General features: G+C 40.3%; 1 protein-coding gene and 1 pseudogene across 1 annotated transcript; both read left to right on the forward strand.

The window, feature by feature from the left end:
- Nucleotides 1-8,100: 8,100 nt before the first annotated feature.
- Nucleotides 8,101-10,183, forward strand: LOC134882915 (E3 ubiquitin-protein ligase TRIM35-like; annotated as a pseudogene).
- Nucleotides 10,184-10,791: 608 nt separating this feature from the next.
- LOC134882910 (G2/M phase-specific E3 ubiquitin-protein ligase-like) lies at nucleotides 10,792-18,400 on the forward strand. The gene is made up of 11 exons (XM_063910923.1): nucleotides 10,792-11,100; nucleotides 11,403-11,474; nucleotides 12,972-13,397; nucleotides 13,860-13,920; nucleotides 14,058-14,205; nucleotides 14,320-14,409; nucleotides 14,505-14,794; nucleotides 15,407-15,630; nucleotides 15,741-15,941; nucleotides 16,508-16,697; nucleotides 17,462-18,400. The coding sequence occupies exons 1-11, from the start codon at nucleotides 10,990-10,992 to the stop codon at nucleotides 17,767-17,769; spliced, it is 2,121 nt and encodes a 706-aa protein (XP_063766993.1). The 5' UTR covers nucleotides 10,792-10,989; the 3' UTR covers nucleotides 17,770-18,400.
- The last annotated feature ends 6,952 nt before the right edge of the window (nucleotides 18,401-25,352 follow it).

Genomic DNA, 25,352 nt, shown 5'->3' on the forward strand with positions numbered 1-25,352 from the left:
CAGACAGACAGACAGACAGACAGACAGACAGACAGACAGACAGACAGACAGACAGACAGACAGACAGACAGACAGACAGACAGACAGACAATCAACAAGAATTGTAAATAACTTTTTAAAAAAATAGAATGAAATACAGTCAACATTAAAAATGTAAAATAAAATAAAGAATACATAAACATATTCTCTGTAAATAATACTTATATTCAGAGGAGTATCTCAACATTATAAAATATATAGAATAAAATAAAATACTCTGTAATATACTGATCTGTTGAACATATGAACATAGTGTACTATATATACATTAAAATAAATACAAATAAGACTTTTTTATTTATTTCAATACAATCTTACACGCATAAGAAGTTTGCTTGTATTGTAATATATAGTTTATATAGTGTAGTAACATTTTGAGTATAACTTTGTTTATAGAAATATTTTCAATTTTTGTCAATGTTTTATTAGACATTTTGCTCCAAACACTCACCTGTTCACCGTGACCTTTGACCCCTAACCACTCACAGTCCCCCTGCCTCCACTCCTACTGCTGTTCATTTTACTTAGAAGAAGGATCCCTTACTGGTCCCACAGAGGGGAAACATACGTTCTGCATTTGACCCATCCTTAGTGTTAGGAGCAGTGGGCTGCCATATGGATGGCGCCCGAGGAGCAGTGGAGGGAACGGTGCCTTGCTCAGGGACACCTCGGTAGCACTTGGTTTTTCGGGGACTTGAACCGGTGACCTTCTGGTTCCCCAAGTCCCTATATAAAGTATTTAGCTATCCTTTCTTTTGCTTCACTTTATGTACCCCTGGTGTAAACAGTTTAATGTTGATATGATATCTGATCTGATGTTCATTTATTGTAATATATATACTAGATATACATATATCATGTAACCTCTGACTCCATATGCTCCTGCTGCTCACTTTTCAACCCAGATGCAAACAGTGTGTGTGTGTGTGTGTGTGTGTGTGTGTGTGTGTGTGTGTGTGTGTGTGTGTGTGTGTGTGTGTGTGTGTGTGTGTGTGTGTGTGTGTGTGTGTGTGTGTGTATGCCCGTGCGAGTGCCATTCAAAAGGACTTAAAGAATATAAACCTGCATAGCAACTGCGGGCCCGGGGCTGTGAGCCAATCACGGTCGGCCGCTCAGTGTGACGTCTTGTTTGTTGACACTTCCATTAGCTCGCCACCTGTGTGACGTCTCTGCAGCAGGTTGGGGGGAGACAAGATGGTCTGAGCCAACCGAGATCTCACTCCTCCCAGTTTTTCTCACACTCAACATCTGGCCTTACTAGGTTTTACATTGTTGTATCTCTATCTACAATAATTATGATTATTCCTGCAACTCAAACCACGTATTTTCCTAGGTTATAGTGTGTGTTTGTTATAGGATCTGAGTACTTGAGTAAAAGTAGAAGTACTCAGGTCTTGTACTTGAGTAAAGTAGAAGTACTCAGATATTGTACTTGAGTAAAGTAGAAGTACTCAGATCTTGTACTTGAGTAAAAGTAGAAGTACTCAGATCTTGTACTTGAGGAAAAGTAGAAGTACTCAGATCTTGAGTAATAGTAGAAGTATTCAGATCTTGTACTTGAGTAAAAGTAGAAGTACTCAGATCTTGTACTTGAGGAAAAGTAGAAGTACTCAGGTCTTGTACTTGAGGAAAAGTAGAAGTACTCAGATCTTGAGTAATAGTAGAAGTATTCAGATCTTGTACTTGAGTAAAAGAAGAAGTACTCAGATCTTGTACTTGAGTAAAAGTAGAAATACTCAGATCTTGTACTTGAGTAAAAGTAGAAGTACTCAGATCTTGTACTTGAGTAAAGTAGAAGTACTCAGATCTTGTACTTGAGTAAAAGTAGAAGTACTCAGATCTTGTACTTGAGTAAAAGTAGAAGTACTCAGATCTTGTACTTGAGTAAAAGTAGAAATACTCAGATCTTGAGTAATAGTAGAAGTATTCAGATCTTGTACTTGAGTAAAAGAAGAAGTACTCAGATCTTGAGGAAAAGTAGAAGTACTCAGGTCTTGTACTTGAGTAAAAGTAGAAATACTCAGATCTTGAGTAATAGTAGAAGTATTCAGATCTTGTACTTGAGAAATAGTAGTTGTAATGTACTTAGTTACTCCCCACCTCTATTGCTAATTAAAGCTCCTCTGAATCGATGTGGTCTTTAGCTGTCGTTTTAAAAAGTCCACTCACAGTTTGGGTGTTTTGCTCTACAGCTCAGAGTGATGCCTCTTCTCGGATGTGAAGGATCTTCGGAGGCTCCTCTCCACGTCGCTCGGGATTCTGCCTAGAAACAGTGATCGGTACTGGAGGAGACGGACGGGTCTCTGCGGATCTGAGGGGTCGAGAGGTGGGATGAAATTCATTTGTCTTCTCACACCTCGCAGTGTTTTATAGATCTCTCCGGAGGAGGAGCTTCAGCGCTCCCCTTCACAGTAGCACAAGAAAGCAGCCCACTCAGAAATAGGGGTTCCTCACAGTTGCTCCATTCTACGATAGGATAAGATAAAGTAAATATGTTTTAATTAAATAAGATAAAATAAGATATATACTTAAAGAAACAGACGTAAAGGCATAATATACACATTGTTCCGGGTTTGTGACACAGAAAAATACAAAGATAGAATTAAATAATAAAGAAAGGACGGTATGTATGAGTTAATAAGTGATAATGCAGGAAATGTTCTTTAATATAACAATAAAAACGTAACAGTGTGTACGTGAAGAGGCCTTATCATGCTTTTCTTTGTGTTCCCTCTCCTGAAGTGTTCTATAGGTTTTAGTGTATGTAAATGTTCTGCAGAGGCTAAAATCCCTGTGTTCCCTCCAGAGGGAGTTTCTTTGCCACACACTGGAATCAATTCTACACAAAACAGCTTGTAGAACTGGTATTATATAGCCCAACATTAGCCACCTTTAGCTTAGCGGTGGACATGTGAGGTCATGTGACCGTGCTGTAGTTCCTTTATAGCCCAACATTAGCCTCCTTTAGCTTAGCGGTGGAGACGTGAAGTCATGTGACCGTGCTGTAGTTCCTTTATAGCCCAACATTAGCCGTCTTTAGCTTAGCGGTGGAGACGTGAAGTCATGTGACCGTGCTGTAGTTCCTTTATAGCCCAACATTAGCCTCCTTTAGCTTAGCGGTGGAGACGTGAAGTCATGTGACCGTGCTGTAGTTCCTTTATAGCCCAACATTAGCCTCCTTTAGCTTAGCGGTGGAGACGTGAAGTCATGTGACCGTGCTGTAGTTCCTTTATAGCCCAACATTAGCCTCCTTTAGCTTAGCGGTGGAGACGTGAAGTCATGTGACCGTGCTGTAGTTCCTTTATAGCCCAACATTAGCCTCCTTTAGCTTAGCGGTGGAGACGTGAAGTCATGTGACCGTGCTGTAGTTCCTTTATAGCCCAACATTAGCCTCCTTTAGCTTAGCGGTGGAGACGTGAAGTCATGTGACCGTGCTGTAGTTCCTTTATAGCCCAACATTAGCCTCCTTTAGCTTTACATTTAGGAAAGTTGTACATAATTTCAGATTTTCAGGAGATAAAAATCTCAATTCTTACATGAACCCAGTTTCTCTCCACCTATATCACATTAGGTTTTTTGTTGAGACTCATATTCTTTGCATCTGAAGGGCAGCGTTACGATGCAAAAGTGGAAACAGAAATCCACATCTCAGAGATAGAGAGGGATCTATATTTAGCCCGTCTGTGTGCAGACAGCTGAGGGGAGGTGAGGCCACAGCACTGCAGGCTGATGGAGACGCAGCCAGATTCATGAATGAAGCATGTGTAGCTCAGATTAACCTTACACTACTTAAACTGCAAAACAGGATAAAAGCAACCTTCCGATTTACATCAAAACAGTCCTGTAGATGCAGAAAATGACACCCATTTACTTTAAATACATGTTTTGCAATGTGTTTTGTGATGTGCAAAAAAACATCAAATATTTATCTAGATTCAAGAAGTCAAAATAAAAATGTGCACTAAAAATATAAAATCTAATAAAAAGAATAAAACATTTGCATGAACATAAAAATAAGGGCTATCTGTGTGTGTGTGTGTGTGTGTGTGTGTGTGTGTGTGTGTGTGTGTGTGTGTGTGTGTGTGTGTGTGTGTGTGTGTGTGTGTGTGTGTGTGTGTGTAAGAAGTCTAAATAAAGAAATTGCAATACAAATGTAAAAATCTATATTTATATAAGCATAATAAGTCAAAGCAAAGATTTGGCATAAAAATACAGTTAAATAGAAAATAAAATTTGGCAATAAAGGATGAAATAAAATAAATATAATACAAATATTTATCTACACACAGAAGCTAATTTATATGTGCAATACAAATATAAAATACAAAAGTAAAAAGGAACATTATATAACAGGAATATCAGTTGTGCTCCATGTCTCCAGTCAATCTCAGTTTATGTCCTTTATTGGCTCGCTGCCTCGCTCAGCTGTGGTTAAATTTGAACACCCATCCAGCAGTCGCTCCCCCTCGCAAGTTATATTTAGGTCGAGTAAAGTTCAGATCCATGATCAACGTTTATGTGAAAATGATCGCAAGTTATTGCTCTGCTGTTGGGTCAGAAACCCAGAGCTGTAACACACCTGTGAGGCCGTTAATCTCTCATTTATAAAAGACACGCACCTCATTTCACTTTCCACATTTACTCCAATCTCTGTTGACACACTGGTTACAATCTCCGTTTGTCTCCGTGCTCTGAATCAAATCTGCTCTAGAAGTGTGAAAATATTCAGAAGCATTTTGTTCCTGTTTGCCGGCCAGCATGTTGCTCATGTGACTTCTACACAAAAAAGGGTTTGGATGATTAATTCATTTATAACTTACAAACACATGACTTCACGTCTCCACTGCTAAGCTAAAGGAGGCTAATGTTGGGCTATAAAGGAACTACAGCACGGTCACATGACTTCACGTCTCCACCGCTAAGCTAAAGGAGGCTAATGTTGGGCTATAAAGGAACTACAGCACGGTCACATGACTTCACGTCTCCACCGCTAAGCTAAAGGAGGCTAATGTTGGGCTATAAAGGAACTACAGCACGGTCACATGACTTCACGTCACCACCGCTAAGCTAAAGGAGGCTAATGTTGGGCTATAAAGGAACTACAGCACGGTCACATGAATTCACGTCTCCACCGCTAAGCTAAAGGAGGCTAATGTTGGGCTATAAAGGAACTACAGCACGGTCACATGACTTCAGGTCACCACCGCTAAGCTAAAGGAGGCTAATGTTGGGCTATAAAGGAACTACAGCACGGTCACATGACTTCACGTCTCCACCGCTAAGCTAAAGGAGGCTAATGTTGGGCTATAAAGGAACTACAGCACGGTCACATGACTTCACGTCTCCACCGCTAAGCTAAAGGAGGCTAATGTTGGGCTATAAAGGAACTACAGCACGGTCACATGACTTCACGTCACCACCGCTAAGCTAAAGGAGGCTAATGTTGGGCTATAAAGGAACTACAGCACGGTCACATGAATTCACGTCTCCACCGCTAAGCTAAAGGAGGCTAATGTTGGGCTATAAAGGAACTACAGCACGGTCACATGACTTCACGTCTCCACCGCTAAGCTAAAGGAGGCTAATGTTGGGCTATAAAGGAACTACAGCACGGTCACATGACTTCACCTCACCACAGCTAAGCTAAAAGCTATATCTGTGTATTATTGCTCAGGTGTGACGGTGACGATGGGAGGTGAGCAGAGCAATGAGGAGAAGGCAGAGGAGAGCCAAGAGGAGGCTGACCAACAGAAACCACCTGCCCACACTGACAGCTCGGGACCTGCTGCTGCTGGAGGCACCCGAGGTGTTTTTCACGTTGCCTTATTTTGCTATTACTTGCTATAACCTTTACTTGCCAAATAGACAGTACTTAAACTTTTAGATACTCTGACCTGCACTCACATCTGCACACTTACATGTATATCTAAAAATCCCAACCGAAATATGTACATGTCCTAACAGCTACTATTTAATTGTATTTTAAATGTTTGTATTATTATTTTACCTCACTGTTGCTGCTTTAACTCCTCAATTTCCCCACAGGCAAAACTAAAGGTCCATATTATCATAACCAACATTATATTGTAATACATATATACTGTATATATATATATGTATTTATAGACGTTAACCAGACACCCACTCAGTTAACCTGTCAGTGCTGGTTATCCAACATTACCCTAACATTAGCTATTATCTAACAAGCTAGCTAGATAATGTTAGCTAGGTACGTTATTAGATAGACAGCTAACATTAGCTAGCTGGATGAAGACTGGATAGCGCTATATGAGTACAGTCCATTTACCACAACTCTTTAAGATCCTAGAGAACATGGCAAGAATTGTCCAGCAGTGGCTCAGTCAGTAGGGGCTTGGACTGGGAATCGTAGGGTCGCCGGTTCAAGTCCCCGAACAGACTTGAAATATGGAAAGTGGACTGCTACTTGGAGAGGTCCCAGTTCACCTCCTAGGCCCTGCTGTGGTGCCCTTGAGCAAGGCACCGGACACCTCCAATCCCCCCTCCCCATTGCTCCCCGGGCGCTGCACGATAGCTGCCCACTGCTCCTAGTACTAGGATGGGTTAAATGCAGAGGACTAATTTCACTGTGTGTGCTCTGCTGTGTGCATGCATGTGACAAATAAAGAGGGTTTCATCCTCCGATTCTATCTTCTATCTTTCATCCTCCGATTCTAAGAATGAAATACCACTGTACACATTATAAAAGAGATCATTTAAAGTAATGTGTTTTAATCCTACAGACTCCCCGGGAGAGCTGCCCCAGTGCCAGATGGGAAACAGGAAGGTGGACAACATGTGTTTCATGATCTCGTGCACCAACTGGTACTAAACTGGTCCGGGAGCAACTGCTTAATGAAAGCATTGGACTTCCACCGAGCCACGGAAAAACAAACTGAGCAATCGCTGAAGTTCAGGAAGATGTACAGAGAGATCATTATCTGCATCTGATTCATGATCAAATGGTCTGTGCCTGTCTTCACTGAGGACAACAGAAGGTTTGAACCAGAAGTCATGTTACACCCGTCCACTTTATATCCAATGTTGGTGTAATGGTTGTTCATCAAAGCTTCACATTCATTCACTAATGGAATATAGTTAGTTAGTTATGAAATGTAACCCCCCCCTCCATCTTCAGACTGGATTATCCTGTCTCTCTTTTATTCATTTTATAAAATGTGTTTTATGAAGTGAAAGGGAGGATGTGGCTCAGTGGGATAGTGTGCTGGTCTTCGGATCAGGGGAGCGCTGGTTCAATCCCCACTGCTGTCAGCATGTCGTTGTTTCCCTGGGCGAGACGCTTCAAGTCGCTTGGGGTTAAAGCGTCGAACACGGGACTAGAATGCAATGTGACTGAATGTTACACTGAGTGAAGTACAACCTAAAATATCTGCTGAATGAATATTCTGAAGGGGAATAAACACATACCAGTACAAACTACAGGTTCTTAAATTATTTCCATGTGGAGTTTGAGGTTGGCAGAATGGTTCTAAAGTTAGGGAACTCCAGGTATCTGAGATTAAAACCGGACAAGAAAAGAAGTCAAACCGTGACCAATAACTCCTCAGTTTATGATTCAGTGTGGTAGGCTATTCGTTTGAAACAGCTTTACCCCTCAGATAATATTCTCCTCCACAACAACCTTTATCCAGCAATGAATCTGCACTTTGGACTGAGACTCTCCCTGAGTCACATCAGAGGAAGCAGCGTTCAGCAGAGGAGGGCTGACAGGGCTCCTCCCCCAACAGACTCAAAGTGAAAGTGAAACCAGTAACCGGTTTGGTGTTGTTCCTCCCTGTAGAGAGACACACGGACTGAAAGACAGACGATCAGATTCACCTTCAGACCAAACTAACACCTTCCTCTGAGTTCAGCTACAGGAGAGAAAAGAGGGAGCTACAACACTGCTGCTTCAACCTGCTGACCCCCCCACCCTGAAGGTGAGTCTGACTCTAAACACCACTCAAAGTGATTTCAGTGAAGTCAGGAGAGGAGGGGGGAGCCATGACTGACTGTACTTCCTGTCTGCTGTGTTTCAGCTCCACTCAGAGACAACATGGCTTCCAGGTTAGAGGAAGACCTCTGCTGTCCGGTCTGTCAGGAAGTCTTCAGAGATCCTGTCATCCTGTCCTGCTGCCACAGCTTCTGTAGAGCCTGTCTGCAGAACTGGTGGAGAGAGAAACCAACACGAGAGTGTCCAGTCTGTAAGAGAAGACATTCAAAGGAATAACTCCCTCAAACCTGTGCTTTAAGGAACCTGTGTGAGACCTTCTTACAGGAGAGAGGTCAGAGGTCTTCAGAGGCTCTCTGCAGTCTGCACTCTGAGAGACTCAGACTCTTCTGTCTGGACCATCAGCAGCCAGTGTGTCTCGTCTGCAGAGATTCAAGAACACACACCAACCACAGATTCAGACCCGTGGATGAAGCTGCTCAGGATCTCAAAGAGGAGCTCCAGAAGTCTCTGCAGCCCTTACAGGAGAAACTGAAGCTCTTTGAAGAAGTTAAAGTGAAGTTTGATCAGACAGCAGGACACATGGAGGCCCAGGCCCGACGCACAGAGCTGCAGATTAAGGAGCAGTTTAAGAAGCTTCACCAGTTTCTGGAAGAGGAAGAGGAGGCCAGGATGACTGCACTGAGGGAGGAAGAGGAGCAGAAGAGGAGATGATGGAGGAGAAGATAGAGGCTGTGAGCAGAGAGATAGCAGCTCTTTCACACACAGTCAGAGCCACAGAGGAGGAGCTGAGAGCTGAAGACGTCTCCTTCCTGCACAACTACAAGGCTGCAGTGGAGAGGCTGCAGCGCCCCCTGCTGGAGGATCCACAGCTGTCCTCAGGGACTCTGATAGACCAGGCCAAACACCTGGGCAACCTCAGCTTCAACATCTGGAGCAAGATGAAGGACATGGTGTCCTACTCTCCTCTCATCCTGGACCCAAACACTGCTCATCCAAAACTCATCCTGTCTGAAGATCTGACCAGAGTGAGAGCAGGAGAGAGACAGGAACTTCCTGATAATCCAGAGAGGATAGATAATTCCCGCAGTCTCCTGGGCTCTGAGGGCTTTACCTCAGGGACTCACAGCTGGGATGTCCAGGTTACAGACTGTACAGTCTGGGTTACTGGGTGTGTTAGCAGAGTCTGGTCAGAGGAAGGGAGTCATATGGTCTGGATTATGGAGGATATGTTTCTATGAAGGTGAATACTCAGCATGTTCTCCATCAGATCCACCCACTCTCTCCTCCTGCAGAAGAAGCTCCAGAGGGTCAGAGTGAATCTGGACTGGAACAGAGGAAAGCTGTCGTTCTCTGATCCTGACACTAACACACACATACACACCTTCACACACACTTTCACTGAGAGGATGTTTCCATACATTAACACTGAGGAGGAAGTGAAGGTATCACCAGTGGAGGTGTGTGTGACAGTGGGTCAGAGCAGCTAGAGATGAACAGGATCATTATATCTATGAGCTTTATCTCTCAGAGGGCATCACTCTGACCTCTGAATCTGCTCCTGACCTCCTGCCGTCTCTTTATTCTAAACATGTCTTTGTTTTTGTCTCATTTCTTCTTTAATTGTTTTCTTTATTTCAGCTGTTCTTTAGTTTGATCAGCTTTTTGTTTTTTATTATCAACCTTTTTCTTTGGATTCAATCTTTACCCGTTAAATCCTTTCACTCATTTTCAGATGCTTGTGTTTCACTAGATCAGGGGTCGGCAACCTTTAACACTCAAAGAGCCACTTGGACCCGGTTTTCACAGAAAAAAAAACACTGAGAGCCGCAAATACTTTTTGACATCTAAAATGAAGATAAGACTGTATATAGTTTGTTATTATTATAATTATTATTACTATTATTATTTTACCTTTCCGCTTTGTATAAACAAGTATAGTGTGTTGCTTATGAAATCGCTGAAGTGCCGCAGAGAAAAAAGAATTTTATTCATGTAATGAACACATTTTGATTTCTTAAACACTAATAAAAAAACACAACAAGTTAAGGGTCTCTTTCAAATGAAATGAAAGGTTGAACTTAAATAATACAGCATATATGGCATTATATTATAATACAAACAAAAAATGTCGTGAGCCGTCATCATATCGCCATTGGGCTTTTGGGGCGTGTATCGGAGCCTTGACTTGAATTTAAACATGAACTATTAAACTATTTCACATAAAAATAAATATTTTCTAAATGTCTGCATAAATATTTATTTTACCTGGTTAATGGGACTTCTGCTCCTGAACCTCTGCGCACAGCGTCTCCAAATCACCGCTGTAGTATGGGGTGCCGATTGTAAAAACTTGGTTACAATTTTTTTGCTGATACATTTTCAACATTTAGCTCCTTTTCCTCGCATTTAGCGCATTTTCCTCACATTTGAGACAGAAATTCATGTTAAACAACAGGTTATGTAATTGTCAACAATATGTTCAAATGTAAAAAATACACGTTACATTTTATATCTAAATGTTATATCTAAATCTAAATGTTATATCTAAATCTAAATGTTATATTTATATCTAAATGTTAAATGTATATCTAAATGTTGAATTTATATCTAAATGTTATATCTAAATCTAAATGTTAAATGTTATATCTAAATGTTGAATTTATATCTAAATGTTGAATTTATATCTAAATGTTATATCTAAATGTTAAATTTATATCTAAATGTTATATCTAAATCTAAATGTTATATCTAAATCTAAATGAATGTTAAATTTATATCTAAATGTTATATCTAAATGTGTCGCCAAGTGTAAAACTAAATATTTAGAAAATATTCAAATTCCAAAGGAAACCACGCCCACTGCAGCGGCACAGATCGCACGGCACCGCCCCCACCCAACACGAAGATGCTGAGAAAGGTCAAGGAGAAGCCAACTGCCAAAAAAAATCGAAAAAAGAAGAGGACTTTGAAAGGCAGGCATGGCAGGCATGGCAGGCATGGCCTTAGGAGACATTGAACGGGCGGTTACTGCGGGTGTGCTGGCTGCACTCAATGGTGTTGCTCCCCCGGTCCAGACCACAACATCAACGGTAAGTTAAGCTGTTTTAATTTTAGTTCTTTATGCATACTGGACGAGGGGGTTAGAACTAGCCACTATTAGCTAACCCAGACAGTTAGCTGTGTGACGGATGCTAGCTAGAGTTTTGTTATCCACTGTAAGGACTTTCTGTAGCCTAGTTAATGTGACTGAGAAAGGTAACTTAAGTTACCCATAACCTAGTTGACTTAGTGGTTACCAGTGACAAAACTGACAACTTTCTCTATGAAGCCTGTGCTGTGGTCAACATGTGTAATATTATTGTACTTTCTAAAATGCGGGCTCTTGTTTCAGGTTTCAACACCAGCGGTGCCCAGTGCCACACGCACTTCAAACTTTGCCTCCACCTTCTCATCACGGAGATCAGTAAGTTGTGATATAGCTGGATAACGTTTATGTTACCCTGAGAAAAATAAGAAGAATAAAACTATTGATATAAAATAGGTTGCTTGGTTAATATTGAAGTTCAACATTGGTCATTTGAGGTGTGCAAGCTGACAGCTAACTGGCTAACAGTGGACTGCAGGGATTTATAAAGAGATGGAGTGAGGGTGCAGCGGTGTGGCGGGTCGGACATATGTGTCGATCGCTGTAGGTTCTAGAGCTGGGTTAGCAGTTAGCAGTGTGAATGTAGCTGTTCATGTTTACTGTGATCCACATTTTGCGATGAAAATAAATGACGCAGATCTTCGAGCAAAGCAGTGTTCCTGAACGTTATGCTGATACATTGCGCTGATTGTAGTGCAATGAATGAGCTGCAATTTACTTAAATGCTTGTTGTTCTGCTGTTGCCTGTTTTGATAGTTTCATTTCATCATCAAAAGTTGGTTGTGTTACTAAAACATAATTGCATATCAGTCCAACCCCTTGTCATTCCCAGCTTGTCCTACGTACATTGATTATGTTGTTTGTGATATCCATTGGTGTCACTCACTGTAGTTATTTCTGGTGCAAGGTTATGACTGTGAAAAGGCAAACTGCTCTATCTTACATACAGCACATGCAATACAATCTGAACCAAAAAAGTTGAAGAGGATATTTAAACTCTTTTTGGTGCTATTTTATCAGTTAATCTTTACCAATTATGAAACGAATTATTATAGAAATGGAACTGCCAGCTTTGTTCTACTTATATTATGCCAATTGTAAAGGGTCACAATACAGCTCCAACTATTTTGGTTAGAATTTAAGTTCAACACTGGTCATAGTAGGCTTATGTAAGTGTTAAAGGTGCTACAGTATATGCGATCTTGAGCCGTTTCTAAGCAAAAACATTTAGTTAACATCTCCTCACAGTCCTCTAGCTGCCTGTCCACTGAGTATGCTGTGAAAAAAATTTGATGTCTGTGGTCAGTCCAGGCTCCAAAAACCGCAACAATACAGTACAATAACATTGTGGCAGGGGGGCTCTCCCTAGCAAATATTTACATTGGTGACGCAATTCAACGGTGTAGATATCTGTAATGCGTAACTGTTAACCTACAGTACTATAGTTGATTTTTTTGGGATATAAACTTCAACAAAGAAGTAGACATCTTCGTTAGCGTAAGCAGTTTAGCCAATATTTTCCATGACAAATATCAAGACGCACTGGAGGGAGCTCTACATTTAGTTTGACAACACAGTCGAATGTCAAGAGAAGCGACGTGAACAAACGGTGCATAGCGTACCTTTAATGTGAAATGTACTAACTTGATTGGCATATAATGATTACATCCTGTGCATGGCAAAATGACATTAATTGCTCCACAACACTAAATGTCAGCATGGAGGCCTGTATGCAGTTCTTTACAACTTTACTGTTGAACTTGGTCACTATCAGCTCTATTAAGAAAAGTCTCTTGGTCTGCTTGTTTTCAATAGGCTCCTCTTCCATCATTCCCTCGACGTAATGGGGCTCAATCGGGATACTTGAGACGAAGGCATGTCAAAACATACACAAAGGATGTTGTATGTTTACCTTTTTCACCAGGGTTATCGGTCTTCGTTATACCCAGAGGAGAAACTCGGACCAGGTTAGCTACGGCTGGCCTTGTTGGAAAAATTTCATTTTCCACAGAATGGTCTGAAGACCAAGTGAGAGCTGAAATAACAGCCATCTTCAGTGGAGCATTTGGGTTATCAGAGCACCAGTCACTTCCATTTCAGTTTTTGAGCACCATCAAGGGGTGTAAAAAACTGATGAAACCAAAGGTCACCTCCAATTTCCCCTGGGGTGGTAAAGAAGTTGCCTCCGTGTGTTCCGGCACTTGTCTGTATATCATGCCAGAAATGGAAGTTCCTGCGCAGGTGAGCATGTTATTGAAAACATTTGTGTGGTAACTCGGAGAACAAAAAGCTCAGTCAAAATGGGTTGCTGCCCATTTATTGAACTCAGAAAAAAATCATAATCATTTGCAACCAAGGATGCCCATCTTTGCTTTCAGCCCACACTAGTCCACAGATTTTTGGCCCCTACATTTCCACAGATCTTGGGCCTTGATCTGTTACTGCACATGGGACAGAACACACCCATAACCTGGTGATCCAGTGATCAGCACACCTGTACTCAAGGACAGAATCATCCCCCACATCCTATTCCAACACATAGCTACCTCTATCTCCATCTACTAGCTAGATGTTATATACTCCCCACACTTCGAAAATATGTAATTTTTCAATCAGATACAATTATCTCTGTCACACTGTAAAGATTTCACCTTGAAACTTGCCTGTTTTTACATAGGAGTTCACACCTTTTCTTTTGTGCAGAGCTGGTGTGTGGCAATGGATGATGACAGTGACTTTGAAATCCCGGTTGTACAACGGAGAGGTGAGTAAAAAGAGGTTAATTGCTGATCTGACTTGATTTTTGTGATGAATTGGTGACTTATTGCATTATTGAACTTATTGAAACAAGTATTGTTTAGCTTATTATTAAGAGTTACTGAGTAGATTCTCTTTATGTAGTGAGTCAGAGAGATGCACCGTCCAGAGCCCAGAGGGAACACTGTGAGAGGCAAGAGAGGGTGGAAGCCAGTGCTCCATCCGATGATGGGATGGAACTACAGGGACAGCGAGGGCCAAATGAAGCTATGAATCACTTTGCAGATTTCATGTACAGTTATATGTATTAACTTAAGGTTTTCTCATATAATATCTGTTACATTTTATGTTGGTCCATTTTGTTAGGGAATGTATCCTCTTTTATCCTCTTGTGTCTTATTAACAGTCCTATTGATATTGAGGAAGATGAAGCCTTTGAGGAGGCAATCAGATGCAGTCTTTTAGAAGAGTCTGTGCAGTCCTTACAGGATTCAAGGTATACTTGCTTAGCTAATTTTTTACTTTCAGTGTTGCACCAGTCAAAATAAGACATGTTTGTTGGTAATAACCATTATCCTTTTTGTTCGGAAGGTTTGCAGAAATTTTGAGCAAAGAAGAAGTTATAGGAATTGTGAAAGCTCACAGTGAGAGGGTTGTCACAGAAGCATACAGACCGATCTACATCAGCAGAGGGAACGTGTGGACAACTGCTCTCCGACAGTTTAGAAGACGGAAATTCACGGAGAGCACCGATCTGCTGTATGTCACCTTTGCCAGTGACGAAGGCACCAACGAAGATGGAGAAGACCTCGGAGGGCCAAGGCGAGAATTCTTCCGTCTGCTTGTGAAAGCCATCTTCAAAGAGAGTGGAGCATTTGAAGGTAATCTTTGATATGAACTTCATATCAAATGGATTTCTGTGCTGTGGGGTTAAAATTATTTTCTTAAATACTGGGTAAACTGCCCTCTAAAAGTTTGGGTAACATACATACATAATTAAGTAATTTATTAGCCGATTAAACTCCACAAGGATACAGTACTGGCTTTCTCTGTCGACATTACTGTCTTTTAGAGGCTATAGTGGAAGACTGGTATCATATGAAATTAGACCACATAAGGTATCCACTGCTATCAACCATGTCATGCTAGCTTGTTGGAAAGTGGCTAAATAGCAATAACAAATAATAATTCAGGCTACATTTTGGCGTTCGACTTCTCACCTTAAGATATCTGAATGAAAATGGGTTCTATGGGTACTCAAAAACTTAAAACCCAACACATCTTCAATAAACATTGTAACATGTAACTTTATGCCAATACCTTGCAGTTTTTGCATGCAGTATAAATGTGTTTTCGCCTATTCTAAAATTCTATTCCATATACAGTATTTCTGTTTATAGGTTAATGGTATTCAGATTATTGTATGATATCTTGAGTGATTATATTTGTATTTACTGTATAAACACAATTGTTTTTTTGTCCTTTTGTCCTAGAGTCTCTAAATGGCTTCACTCCAAGAATGAACATTTCTCATGTGCAGAATGGAGTGTACCGCACTATTGGCCAGATGATATCTACCATCATCGTCCAGGGTGGTGAACCTCCAGCCTTCCTTTCTCCTCTGGTCATGGACTACCTACTGACAGAATGCATCTTTCAGTTGAAGGTCACTCCAGATGATGTAGCTGACATGGACCTGAGAGAAGCCCTGAAGAAGGTATGATATGAGTGTGATCAAATTGTATTCGCTTCAATCCCAGCTTCTGAGACGTTTATTTGAATTCTGAATGCATCTATCATATCCTTATTTTTCAATTGCACCTTAAGGTTGATCAAGCATTAACCACAGATGAGCTGGAGCAAGCAGTGGAATGCTGTGACTCATGGAGATACCAAATCGAAGGTCTTCCGAACCCAGTCAGCATGGACAACAAATATGCATTTGTGCAGAATGCAATACTTTTCAATGTCCTCATCCAACGACAGAGCTGCTATGATCAGTTGGTTGAGGGTTTGAAATACTACGAGGTAAGTTTAGACTTGAATGTAACTGTAATTGTATTCTAGTGTACAACAGATAGTGAATTGCTTGTGCATGACTTTTATAGCACACTGGCACACTGTTCAGTCCCATTCGAAATAAACAATGTGAATTACCTATAGATTGCATGGGTATCCAGACACCGATTACAGTACTTGCCCACCGACCCCAATCGCTTTGCCTTTTTTATATATATACTGTGTATATATATATATATATATATTAATAAAACCCATTCAGTTGATTTTCGTTTATCAGCATCAACATTCATATAATAAAAAACATGCTTACTGTAAAACACTAAGCATGTTATCAATACGTATTTGGATGATGGTTCATACAACTATAAACTGAAAATGTCTGCTCCATGACCACGGAACAGCAGCGGAGTCGCAGCACAGAGTAGGGCAGTGAGATATCTGTCCTCCCTCCTGCTATCTGCTTTAAACACACGTAGCTATTAGCGAGAAGCTGCTCTCATGTCTCCCTGGGTCACAAAAAGCTCATGCATTTAAGGGTTAAGCTTCTAATGGCGCTTTTGTTGTTTTCACAGGTTCTGCCACTCCTGAAAGAAAGGCCTTGCCTTAGGGTCCTTCTTGATATGCCCAAAGAACCCAGTGATGTCACAGCAGATGTTGTGGCTACCCTCCTGAAACCTAACTACTCTGTTCTGGGAAGTAACAGAAGACCAAGAGAGGAGTTAATGGTGGTTAAGTTCAGAGAGTTTCTTCACTGTGTACAAGGTAAATGGATGTAAAATGTACAGTAGTATGGATAAAAAATGATCTCTTCCCTGATAAGCTCTAAGTTTGCTAACCATTATTTTCATTATCAGTTAATCTGCCAAATACTTGATTAGTTTGGCCCATAAAATCAGACACAAAAATGTTTCACTGTCGTCCAAACCTCAATATGACATCCTCAAGTATCTTCTTGTTCTGTCCGTATCCCCAAAATATTCAGTTTACTGTCATAGAGAACTTAACAATGAGAAAATATTCACATTTAGGGATCTGGAATCAGAATTTTTCCTACCGATTAATTGATTATCAAAATAGTTGTTAATTAACTTAATAGTTGTTAACTAATGGATTAATTGTTACAGCTCTAATCTTAAACAAGTCTCTTGATTGGCTGAATAAGGTGTCCTGGTGGTGGAATAGATCAAATGTGTGGCATGGATGGGTTTTCCCAGGACTGGTTTGAGAACCACTGATGTAGAAGATATTGCAGTGCATGTCATAGTACAATGTATGCACTATCATACTGCAGTCATAAGTGTTAAAATAGGCATTTGTGATAAGTGTTTGCTCTGCCTTATTTCTACATTCTCATATCTATGTTGAGGATAATTACAATGTCATTTCACTGTCTATAATCCATGGCACGTCATACATGTCATGTTATCTCTACATATTTTGAAGTCAAGCTATATGATAATTCTGTTTTGTAGATAACATTGTAATGTCTATATTTTCTTTTGTTCTTAAACTTTTCAACCTTGTAGAGAAGGAGCTTGGGGAACATCTTAACGCCAGGAACCTCACTGAGGCAGAAAAGGCGTTTATCCTGACATTGAATCCTGGACACATCCTAGCCTTTGCAACGGGAAGCAGCAACGTTCCTGCAATTGGATTTTTTCCCAGTTCAAAACTGACTTTTGTTCATGATGACATGAAGCACTTCCCCATTGCTCACACATGCTCAAATGAGCTTCAGATATTTGTGAACAGAAAGAATCTAGCAGATGACAATGAATTTGATTACAATTTGCTGGTGGCTCTGATGAATGGATCAACTTTTAGTGCAGTGTAGTCTACTACAAAAAAAAAAAACAATGCTTGGATTGTACATTTGGAGCCTGAACTTTTAATGGATGGACATTAGGTTTACAAGCTGAGAATCTGTTGTAGCATGTTTGGACAAGGCAGTGTATACTCGTGTTTTTATAAATTTGTTTGCTTTTATGAGGTTGCACTTCATGTCGTTGTCAGTATTGTGCATTTTTGCTGTTCTCAGGTCTGTTTTTGTCTGATTAATATTCATTGTAGCTGTATCAGACAGACTATTGTTTTCATTCCATTTAATGATTTAAATGCAGTATTTTAAATAAGTGGCCAGTTCCTATAAATAGACCATTCCAGAAACTCTGAATAAGTTGTGTACGGCTTTAGTAATGAACAAATGTTTCATTTGATTGATGGCATTTTGATTAAATGCCACTTGCAAAAAAACAGCTTTTGCTTTTCTTGTCCAGTATCAACAGGTGTGATAAAAGTTCATGGAAATAAATGAATCAATGAGAGGAATTTCAAAAGAAAAAAGTATATATCTTTAATATGTTCATAAAGCTCACAGGTGTCAGTCATCTTACAAAGCAAGTTACAGTTGGTTGCTTCACACTTTCACTGTTCTGGCATGATATAACCACCACACACACCCCCCCCCCCCCCCCCCCCCATCTTCTGCTTGGCTGATAGTTACATATTTACAATTTTGTGTAATACAAATTCCTGTACTCTGTGATACAGTGTTTTCCCCTTGTTACCATCATTTTCAAGTGGGTTTATTGTAACAACTAATTCTTGCAAGTCCGGCTGGTTAAGCGGGCAAAAGGAGTAATGTGCATGAGGAGATGATACTGAGTCCACTGTTCTTTCCTCAGCTGCAGCTTCTGGATAGTTTAGTAACAGAAGATGTCTATCTAGTGTAAAAAGCTGAACTGGGGTCCTGTTTCCTTCAGAGGAAATTGAATGATTGTTAAATGCCGATTTAAACTCATCCAATGTGCGATTGATCCTGGGAATGTACACATAATGAAGAGAAAATAAATCTGTATCATTGTCCACATTCAAAGCCTCCATTGACTCTAGTTCATAGAAAATGGGTGCAAACACATGACTGCAGTTTCTGTTCAAGTCCCGATTGAATCGTTCAATTCGCTGGTTATGTACAGAGCTTCCAGTCAACACAGAATTTTCACCTCTGTGCATGCTCATGTCTTCCCAAACCTGGACATTCTCCCCTCCATGATCAGTTCTAATATGAAGGGGCCGGCCATGTTCGCTGATGGCTGAACTGAAGAGGTTCATAACAGTTTCAGCCCGATTGTTGTTGGAACACTGGAGAAAGGTTAACATTCTACTGTAACCATCCATTGCGCCATGTACCACTAATTTCCATCGTATGAGTTTATGGTTTCCGTCTATGTGCCATATATAGTTTGGACAAGGCACAGTGTATACACGTCTTTGTACAGTTGTGGTTCTCCTGGACTCAACACCAGCACCATCAACCCGTTGAACGGAGTCTCTGAGACGATGTCGCTGCACCACAATGTTTCTGGCACGCAAATGTCCATTTAGCATAACTTCTCCTACATGTGGATGTTCTGCTTTTATCTCACATATAGTTGCATCCAACTCCTCATCAGAAATGTTACAAAATTTTGTGTGTCTTATGTTATATACCCGCATGAGCTTGTATAATGTGGGTCTGGAGATCCGCAGGACTGAAGCTACTTCAGAAAGTGTTGTACCTAGCAGCAGCAAACCCTCAATGTCTTCTTTGGAGATTAAATTATCTTCATCCTAAAAAAGAAGAAGAAGGAAAAAACAGATGACATTCAATAATATCATAAATTGTTTTTTTTTGCCATGTATAGGATGTAATCATTATATTCCAACCAACAATTGGCAACAATTAAACTAGCCTAATTGCCAACTATTTTGATAAATCGATGAATCGATTTGAGTATTTATTTTTTCTTTAAAAAGTGCAAAAATTATCTTATTCCAATATCTCAAATATTAATAATAATATATATAACAACTAGTGATGCTCCGATCGATCGACCGCCGATCATGATCGGCCAATATTGGGTAAAAATGCTTGACGTAAAATGTTCCCTTTGCAGTGTATGTCGTGCTGAAATTTCTCGAGGTGGAAGACACCAATGGCATTTTAATACCACTAACATGATTAGAACATGCCATACAACTGAACTCACACAGCAAGTGCGCTTGTTTAGAGTCTGCGTCATCAGTGACAGTCATCAGGAAAGTAGAACGATTTGACTGGACGTTAGATCTGAAGTTTATATTATCTTCAGACAAACGTTCATAGAAAAGAACATTATAATTCCAGTAATCTATGCAGTTGCAAGCCCCCTTTTGCGTGCTATACATTTTCTAACTTCACGTAAGCGCAAGCTGGGTGGTTTAAACTATGAAAATCGCTGCTAATCATGTAGGTAGAACTAGGCTACTAGCATTACTAAACGGAGATTTCAACTGAACAAAGTTTCTTAAGGGGGCATACAAGCTCACATGTACTCCTTTACTTATATTAATGTATTTACTATTTATGTCTTATTTGAACACAGAGAGTGCGTTAACTTGTATTGTGCCTTAAGAAACGTGTTTTAGTTGAAATCTCCGTTTAGTAATAGTGTAGAACTACATGATTAGCAGCGATTTTTCCCTCAAATTGTGTCCGAGGGCGGTTGGAGGAACGTTGCACAGTGCACCAGGCTTTTTTTAGGGCAGGCCTTTATTTCTGGTCAGTTTTGTCACTGGTAACCACTAAGTCAACTAGGTTATGGGTAACTTAAGTTACCTTTCTCAGTCACATTAACTAGGCTACAGAAAGTCCTTACAGTGGATAACAAAACTCTAGCTAGCATCCGTCACACAGCTAACTGTCTGGGTTAGCTAATAGTGGCTAGTCTAACCCCCTCGTCCAGTATGCATAAAGAACTAGAAATTAAAACAGCTTAACTTAACGTTGACTGTGGTCTGGACCGGGGGAGCAACACCATTGAGTGCAGCCAGCACACCCGCAGTAACCGCCCGTTCAATGTCTCCTAAGGCCATGCCTGCCATGCCTGCCATGCCTGCCTTTCAAAGTCCTCTTCTTCTTTCGATTTTTTTTGGCAGTTGGCTTCTCCTTGACCTTTCTCAGCATCTTCGTGTTGGGTGGGGGCGGTGCCGTGCGATCTGTGCCGCTGCAGTGGGCGTGGTTTCCTTTGGAATTTGAATATTTTCTAAATATTTAGTTTTACACTTGGCGACACATTTAGATATAACATTTAGATATAACATTTAACATTTAGATTTAGATATAACATTTAGATTTAGATATAACATTTAGATATAACATTTAACATTTAGATATAAATTTAACATTTAGATATAAATGTAACATTTAGATTTAGATATAACATTTAGATTTAGATATAACATTTAGATATAAATTCAACATTTAGATATACATTTAACATTTAGATATAAATTCAACATTTAGATATACATTTAACATTTAGATATAAATTTAACATTTAGATATAAATTTAACATTTAGATTTAGATTTAACATTTAGATTTAGATATAACATTTAGATATAAAATGTAACGTGTGTTTTTTACATTTGAACATATTGTTGACAATTACATATAACGTGTTGTTTAACATGAATTTCTGTCTCAAATGTGAGGAAAATGCGCTAAATGCGAGGAAAAGGAGCTAAATGTTGAAAATGTATCAGCAAAAAAATTGTAACCAAGTTTTTACAATCGGCACCCCATACTGTAGGAAGTCACTTTCATCTTTACGCAGGACTGTAAGCTGTCATCAGTGTGGCGTGAGCGGTGTTTGTTTTTAACAAAGTTCATGGTGGAAAATAGCTGCTCACATACATATGTGGATCCGAAGACGGACAGGACTCCAAACGCATATTTCTTCATGTTTATGTAGGTGTCGGGGAGGCTATTCCATGTTTCAAACACAAGTTTGTCCAGTCTTGGAAGGTTCTCAATATCACTCCATTTGTGATTTTGAGCAAGAGTGGCCTTCTGACGGGAAACATCTTCGAGATCATCTGTCAAGCGTTTGAACTTGGACACCCATATATCTTTGTCGGCTATGTCAGCCAGCTCCAGCTCAAGATCAGGTTGACTTACACCTGCAAATGCAGTCACATTTAACAGGGTTGGATCGACGGTCAGGGGAGTGACCGGGAAGGACAATGTGTTTTTTTCCTCTCTGAACTCACAGAATCGTTTCCCAAACGATGCTTGCATTGTGGTGATTGCAGACTGCAAATACTCAGAATTTATCACCTTGTGAGCTTGTCTGAACTCTCTTAAAGAGGGGAAGTGAAGCAGTGTGCCTCTCTGTAAATCTCTGGCAAACACTGTCAGCTTGCGCTCAAACGCCAACACCTCCTCCAGCATGTGTAGCGCTGTGCCTCCTCTCCCCTGAAGAGTTGTATTTAGCGTGTTCAGGTTAGCTGTCATGTCCACCATGAAGTGCAGCTTTTCCAGCCACTCTGGCTGTTCCAGTTCAGGAAAGGTGAGCCCTTTGCTGCTCATGAAAGTTTTCACCTCTCCCAGACATGCAGCAAAGCGTTTTAGCACCTCTCCTCTGGACAGCCATCGGACACTATTATGCAGCAGGAGATCAGAGTACGTGCTTTCCACCTCATCCAGTAATGATCGGAACTGACGGTGATTTAAACCTTTTGCCATTATTTTATTGACAATCTGAATGACAACATTCATGACCTCTGTGCATTCTGGAGGAAAGGTTTGGGCACACAATGCCTCTTGGTGCAGGATGCAGTGAAATGTCAGCAGCTTTCTCTCCAGTGACTTCTGCAGTAAGGCCACAAAGCCCCTGTGTGCTCCGGTCACACTCGGCGCGCCATCAGTAGCCGCTGACACCAGGTGGGTTGTTTTTATTTCTTTGGCTCTTAAACAGTCAAGCACAGCCTCACAGATGTCCTCCCCCCGTGTCTGGCCTTTTAGTGGTATCAACTCAACCATTTCTTCCTTTGGTCCATCGGTGTTCATATATCGACAGAACAGCGCTATTTGTTCAATGTCACTTTTGTCTTTGGACGCATCACAGGCGATTGAGTATGCTGCAGCTGAATTGATGTCTTTAATTTGCTGTTTTGTGATATTTTCTGCCATTTTTATGGTCCTGTCTTTGACAGTCTTCGCAGAGAGAGGCATCTCTCTGATTTTCTGCATAATTTGACTCTTGTTCCAAAGTCCGCAAATAGGTGATCTGAAATCTTAATGAATGACTCTTTCATATATTCGCCATCTGTGAATGGCTTCCCACGCCTGACTATTTCCTGAGCGGCCACAAAACTTGCATAGTAGTTGAATTTGTAGACTTCATCCATTTCTTGAATTGATTTTTCCTCAGATCAGCTTTTCCAAAACAGCTTGTTTTCTCTCTTCTCCCTCTGGATATTTTTCAGCAAAGGCAGTGTGTTTAATTTGAAAATGTCTTGCGACATTTGATCTTTTATTGTTGGCAAGTTTCTCACCACAAATTAGGCATACTGGTAAGCCACTCTCGTCTGAGGTAAATGCAAATGAATCTGCCCAGGCATCATTAAATATTCTATTTTCTTCAGATATTTTTCTCTTCTTAGATTTCTCCATAGCCTACCTGGGGTTGAAAGTCTCGATAGATGCACAGCGTTTGGGCGGGCTAATAGGCTTCCGACTTCCGTGCGTGACGCATATTTTGAGCGAAGAAAACTAAAAATAATAATAATAATGTAGTGAATGTAATATACATAATTCACCTCCTTCTTAAGTGTGGTTCTACACACTGTTGTTTCATGCCTGTAAGTATGACCGTTGGTTTATGCTTGAAAGTACGACTGTAAAAAGGGATCGTGGTCCCTTTAATTAATCTGTGTTTACGATGACGTGGAGCCCCATGCTTGTTGGTTTACAGGACAGCGCCATCTTGTTTTTGTTCATTTTTACTGTGGGATTAAACGAGACACGCATTCGTGTGCTCAACTGTAATGAACGTCTCCTGCGTTTCAATACGATCTCCACAATAACATATTAATACAATAAAATAATTTTATTTTAATATTTCACGATCACAATAATGTTCAAATTTAGAACTACAATAAAAACGGACTAACAAAAATAAAATGCACTTCAAGCCGCACAGAGCCGCAGCATAAGGATGAAAGAGCCGCATGCGGCTCGGGAGCCGCGGGTTGCCGACCCCTGCACTAGATCAACCTTTTCTTCTGTATTAAAACTGTGAGATTTTAATTCGTTGTTCATGAGTTAAAACTCTTCGGTTATAACCCGAACCCTAGCATCAGAGATTTACATTTTTCCGTTTGTGTTTGAAATGTTCTTAATGTGTGTTTTATGTCAGCGTTGACAGACTTGGGTGCCACGCCTTAAAGCATTTCATAAACCCTGATCTGTGTTCACGTTTCTATCTGAAGTGATGAAGAGCAGGTGAGTCTGTCAGCAACAAGAGAAGCATGTACTGGACCACAGTTTCTATCAGAACTGTTGGACACGCGCCGTCCTCCGAGCTAAACATCATTTGTCACAATCTGAGAGACGAGAACTCAGGGACCGTCTACAAACCGCAACGCCGGAAACATATACTCAATAACTTCATTTTGTAAAGATGCAGTGCTACCAACATCTCTCAACACATCCATGCTTATGTCGTTGTCTCAGTAAAACACTCACTCTGAATAAATATGCTTTTGAATGTTTTTCTTGCTTTTTTATTTCAAACTATTTTCAACTTCTTTGACGTTGTATAATGTAGTGCAACCAAACCCCTTTCACACACCCACGGTGCATTGCTGCTCAGACTAATGAATAGTCTCATAGAAATATGCTTTTGAATCATTGTGGATAACTTTGCACCGATATCAGATTGCAACCAAACTCATTTCAGACATCACTCGTCTCCTGCTGGTGCCACTGAACCCATTTGAAGGAATAGAACATCCCACACATTATGAGACTCCTCTTTTGGACTTCACCAAAAAGGCCGGTAAAATATGACTTTACCATTTTGGTGAATCTTTATTTGTATATGTTTTCCACTGCTTTACCGTGTCGTGCCACCAAACTCATCCCACACATCAAGGGTCTCCTGCTCTGTGTCACACCAGTAGTTTTGTAGACATTGTACTTTGTTTATTTTTGGAGAATTTTTATGTTAAACTATCTTCAACAGTTCTAATCTTTTACAGTTTAGTGCAACCAAACTTATTCTGGAGTGTAAAACATTGGAGCTGTTGGAAATAGTTTGAAATAATAAAGTATACAAAGTCATATATGACTAAACTATTGGGGTAGTATGAGTAGCACGAGGCCCTTGATGTGTGCCGTCATCATTGAGTAACAGTGACATTAGTGAGCATTGTTCAAAAGAGAAAAGCACAGAAACTACAGAGAGATATATTTACCCAGGTATTGTTTACGAGGAAACTCAGTAACACGATTCAATGAATGGAAATATAAGCAGGATGAGACGGTTATTGTGCAGATTGATTTGGAGAGCACTACATTTTATATCAGTGCATTTTTGTATTGTTTGCCTCT

The sequence above is a fragment of the Eleginops maclovinus genome, chromosome 20, assembly GCF_036324505.1.
Source record: "Eleginops maclovinus isolate JMC-PN-2008 ecotype Puerto Natales chromosome 20, JC_Emac_rtc_rv5, whole genome shotgun sequence".
NCBI lineage: Eukaryota > Metazoa > Chordata > Actinopteri > Perciformes > Eleginopidae > Eleginops > Eleginops maclovinus.

Excerpts from the sequence above, each read along its gene's own strand:
- LOC134882910 (XM_063910923.1), top strand. The coding sequence starts at position 10,990 with ATGGCAGGCATGGCAGGCATGGCCTTAGGAGACATTGAACGGGCGGTT. Across the intron at positions 13,398-13,859 it reads AAATGGAAGTTCCTGCGCAG|AGCTGGTGTGTGGCAATGGA; the intron begins GTGAGCATGTTA and ends TCTTTTGTGCAG. Across the intron at positions 14,206-14,319 it reads AATCACTTTGCAGATTTCAT|TCCTATTGATATTGAGGAAG; the intron begins GTACAGTTATAT and ends TCTTATTAACAG.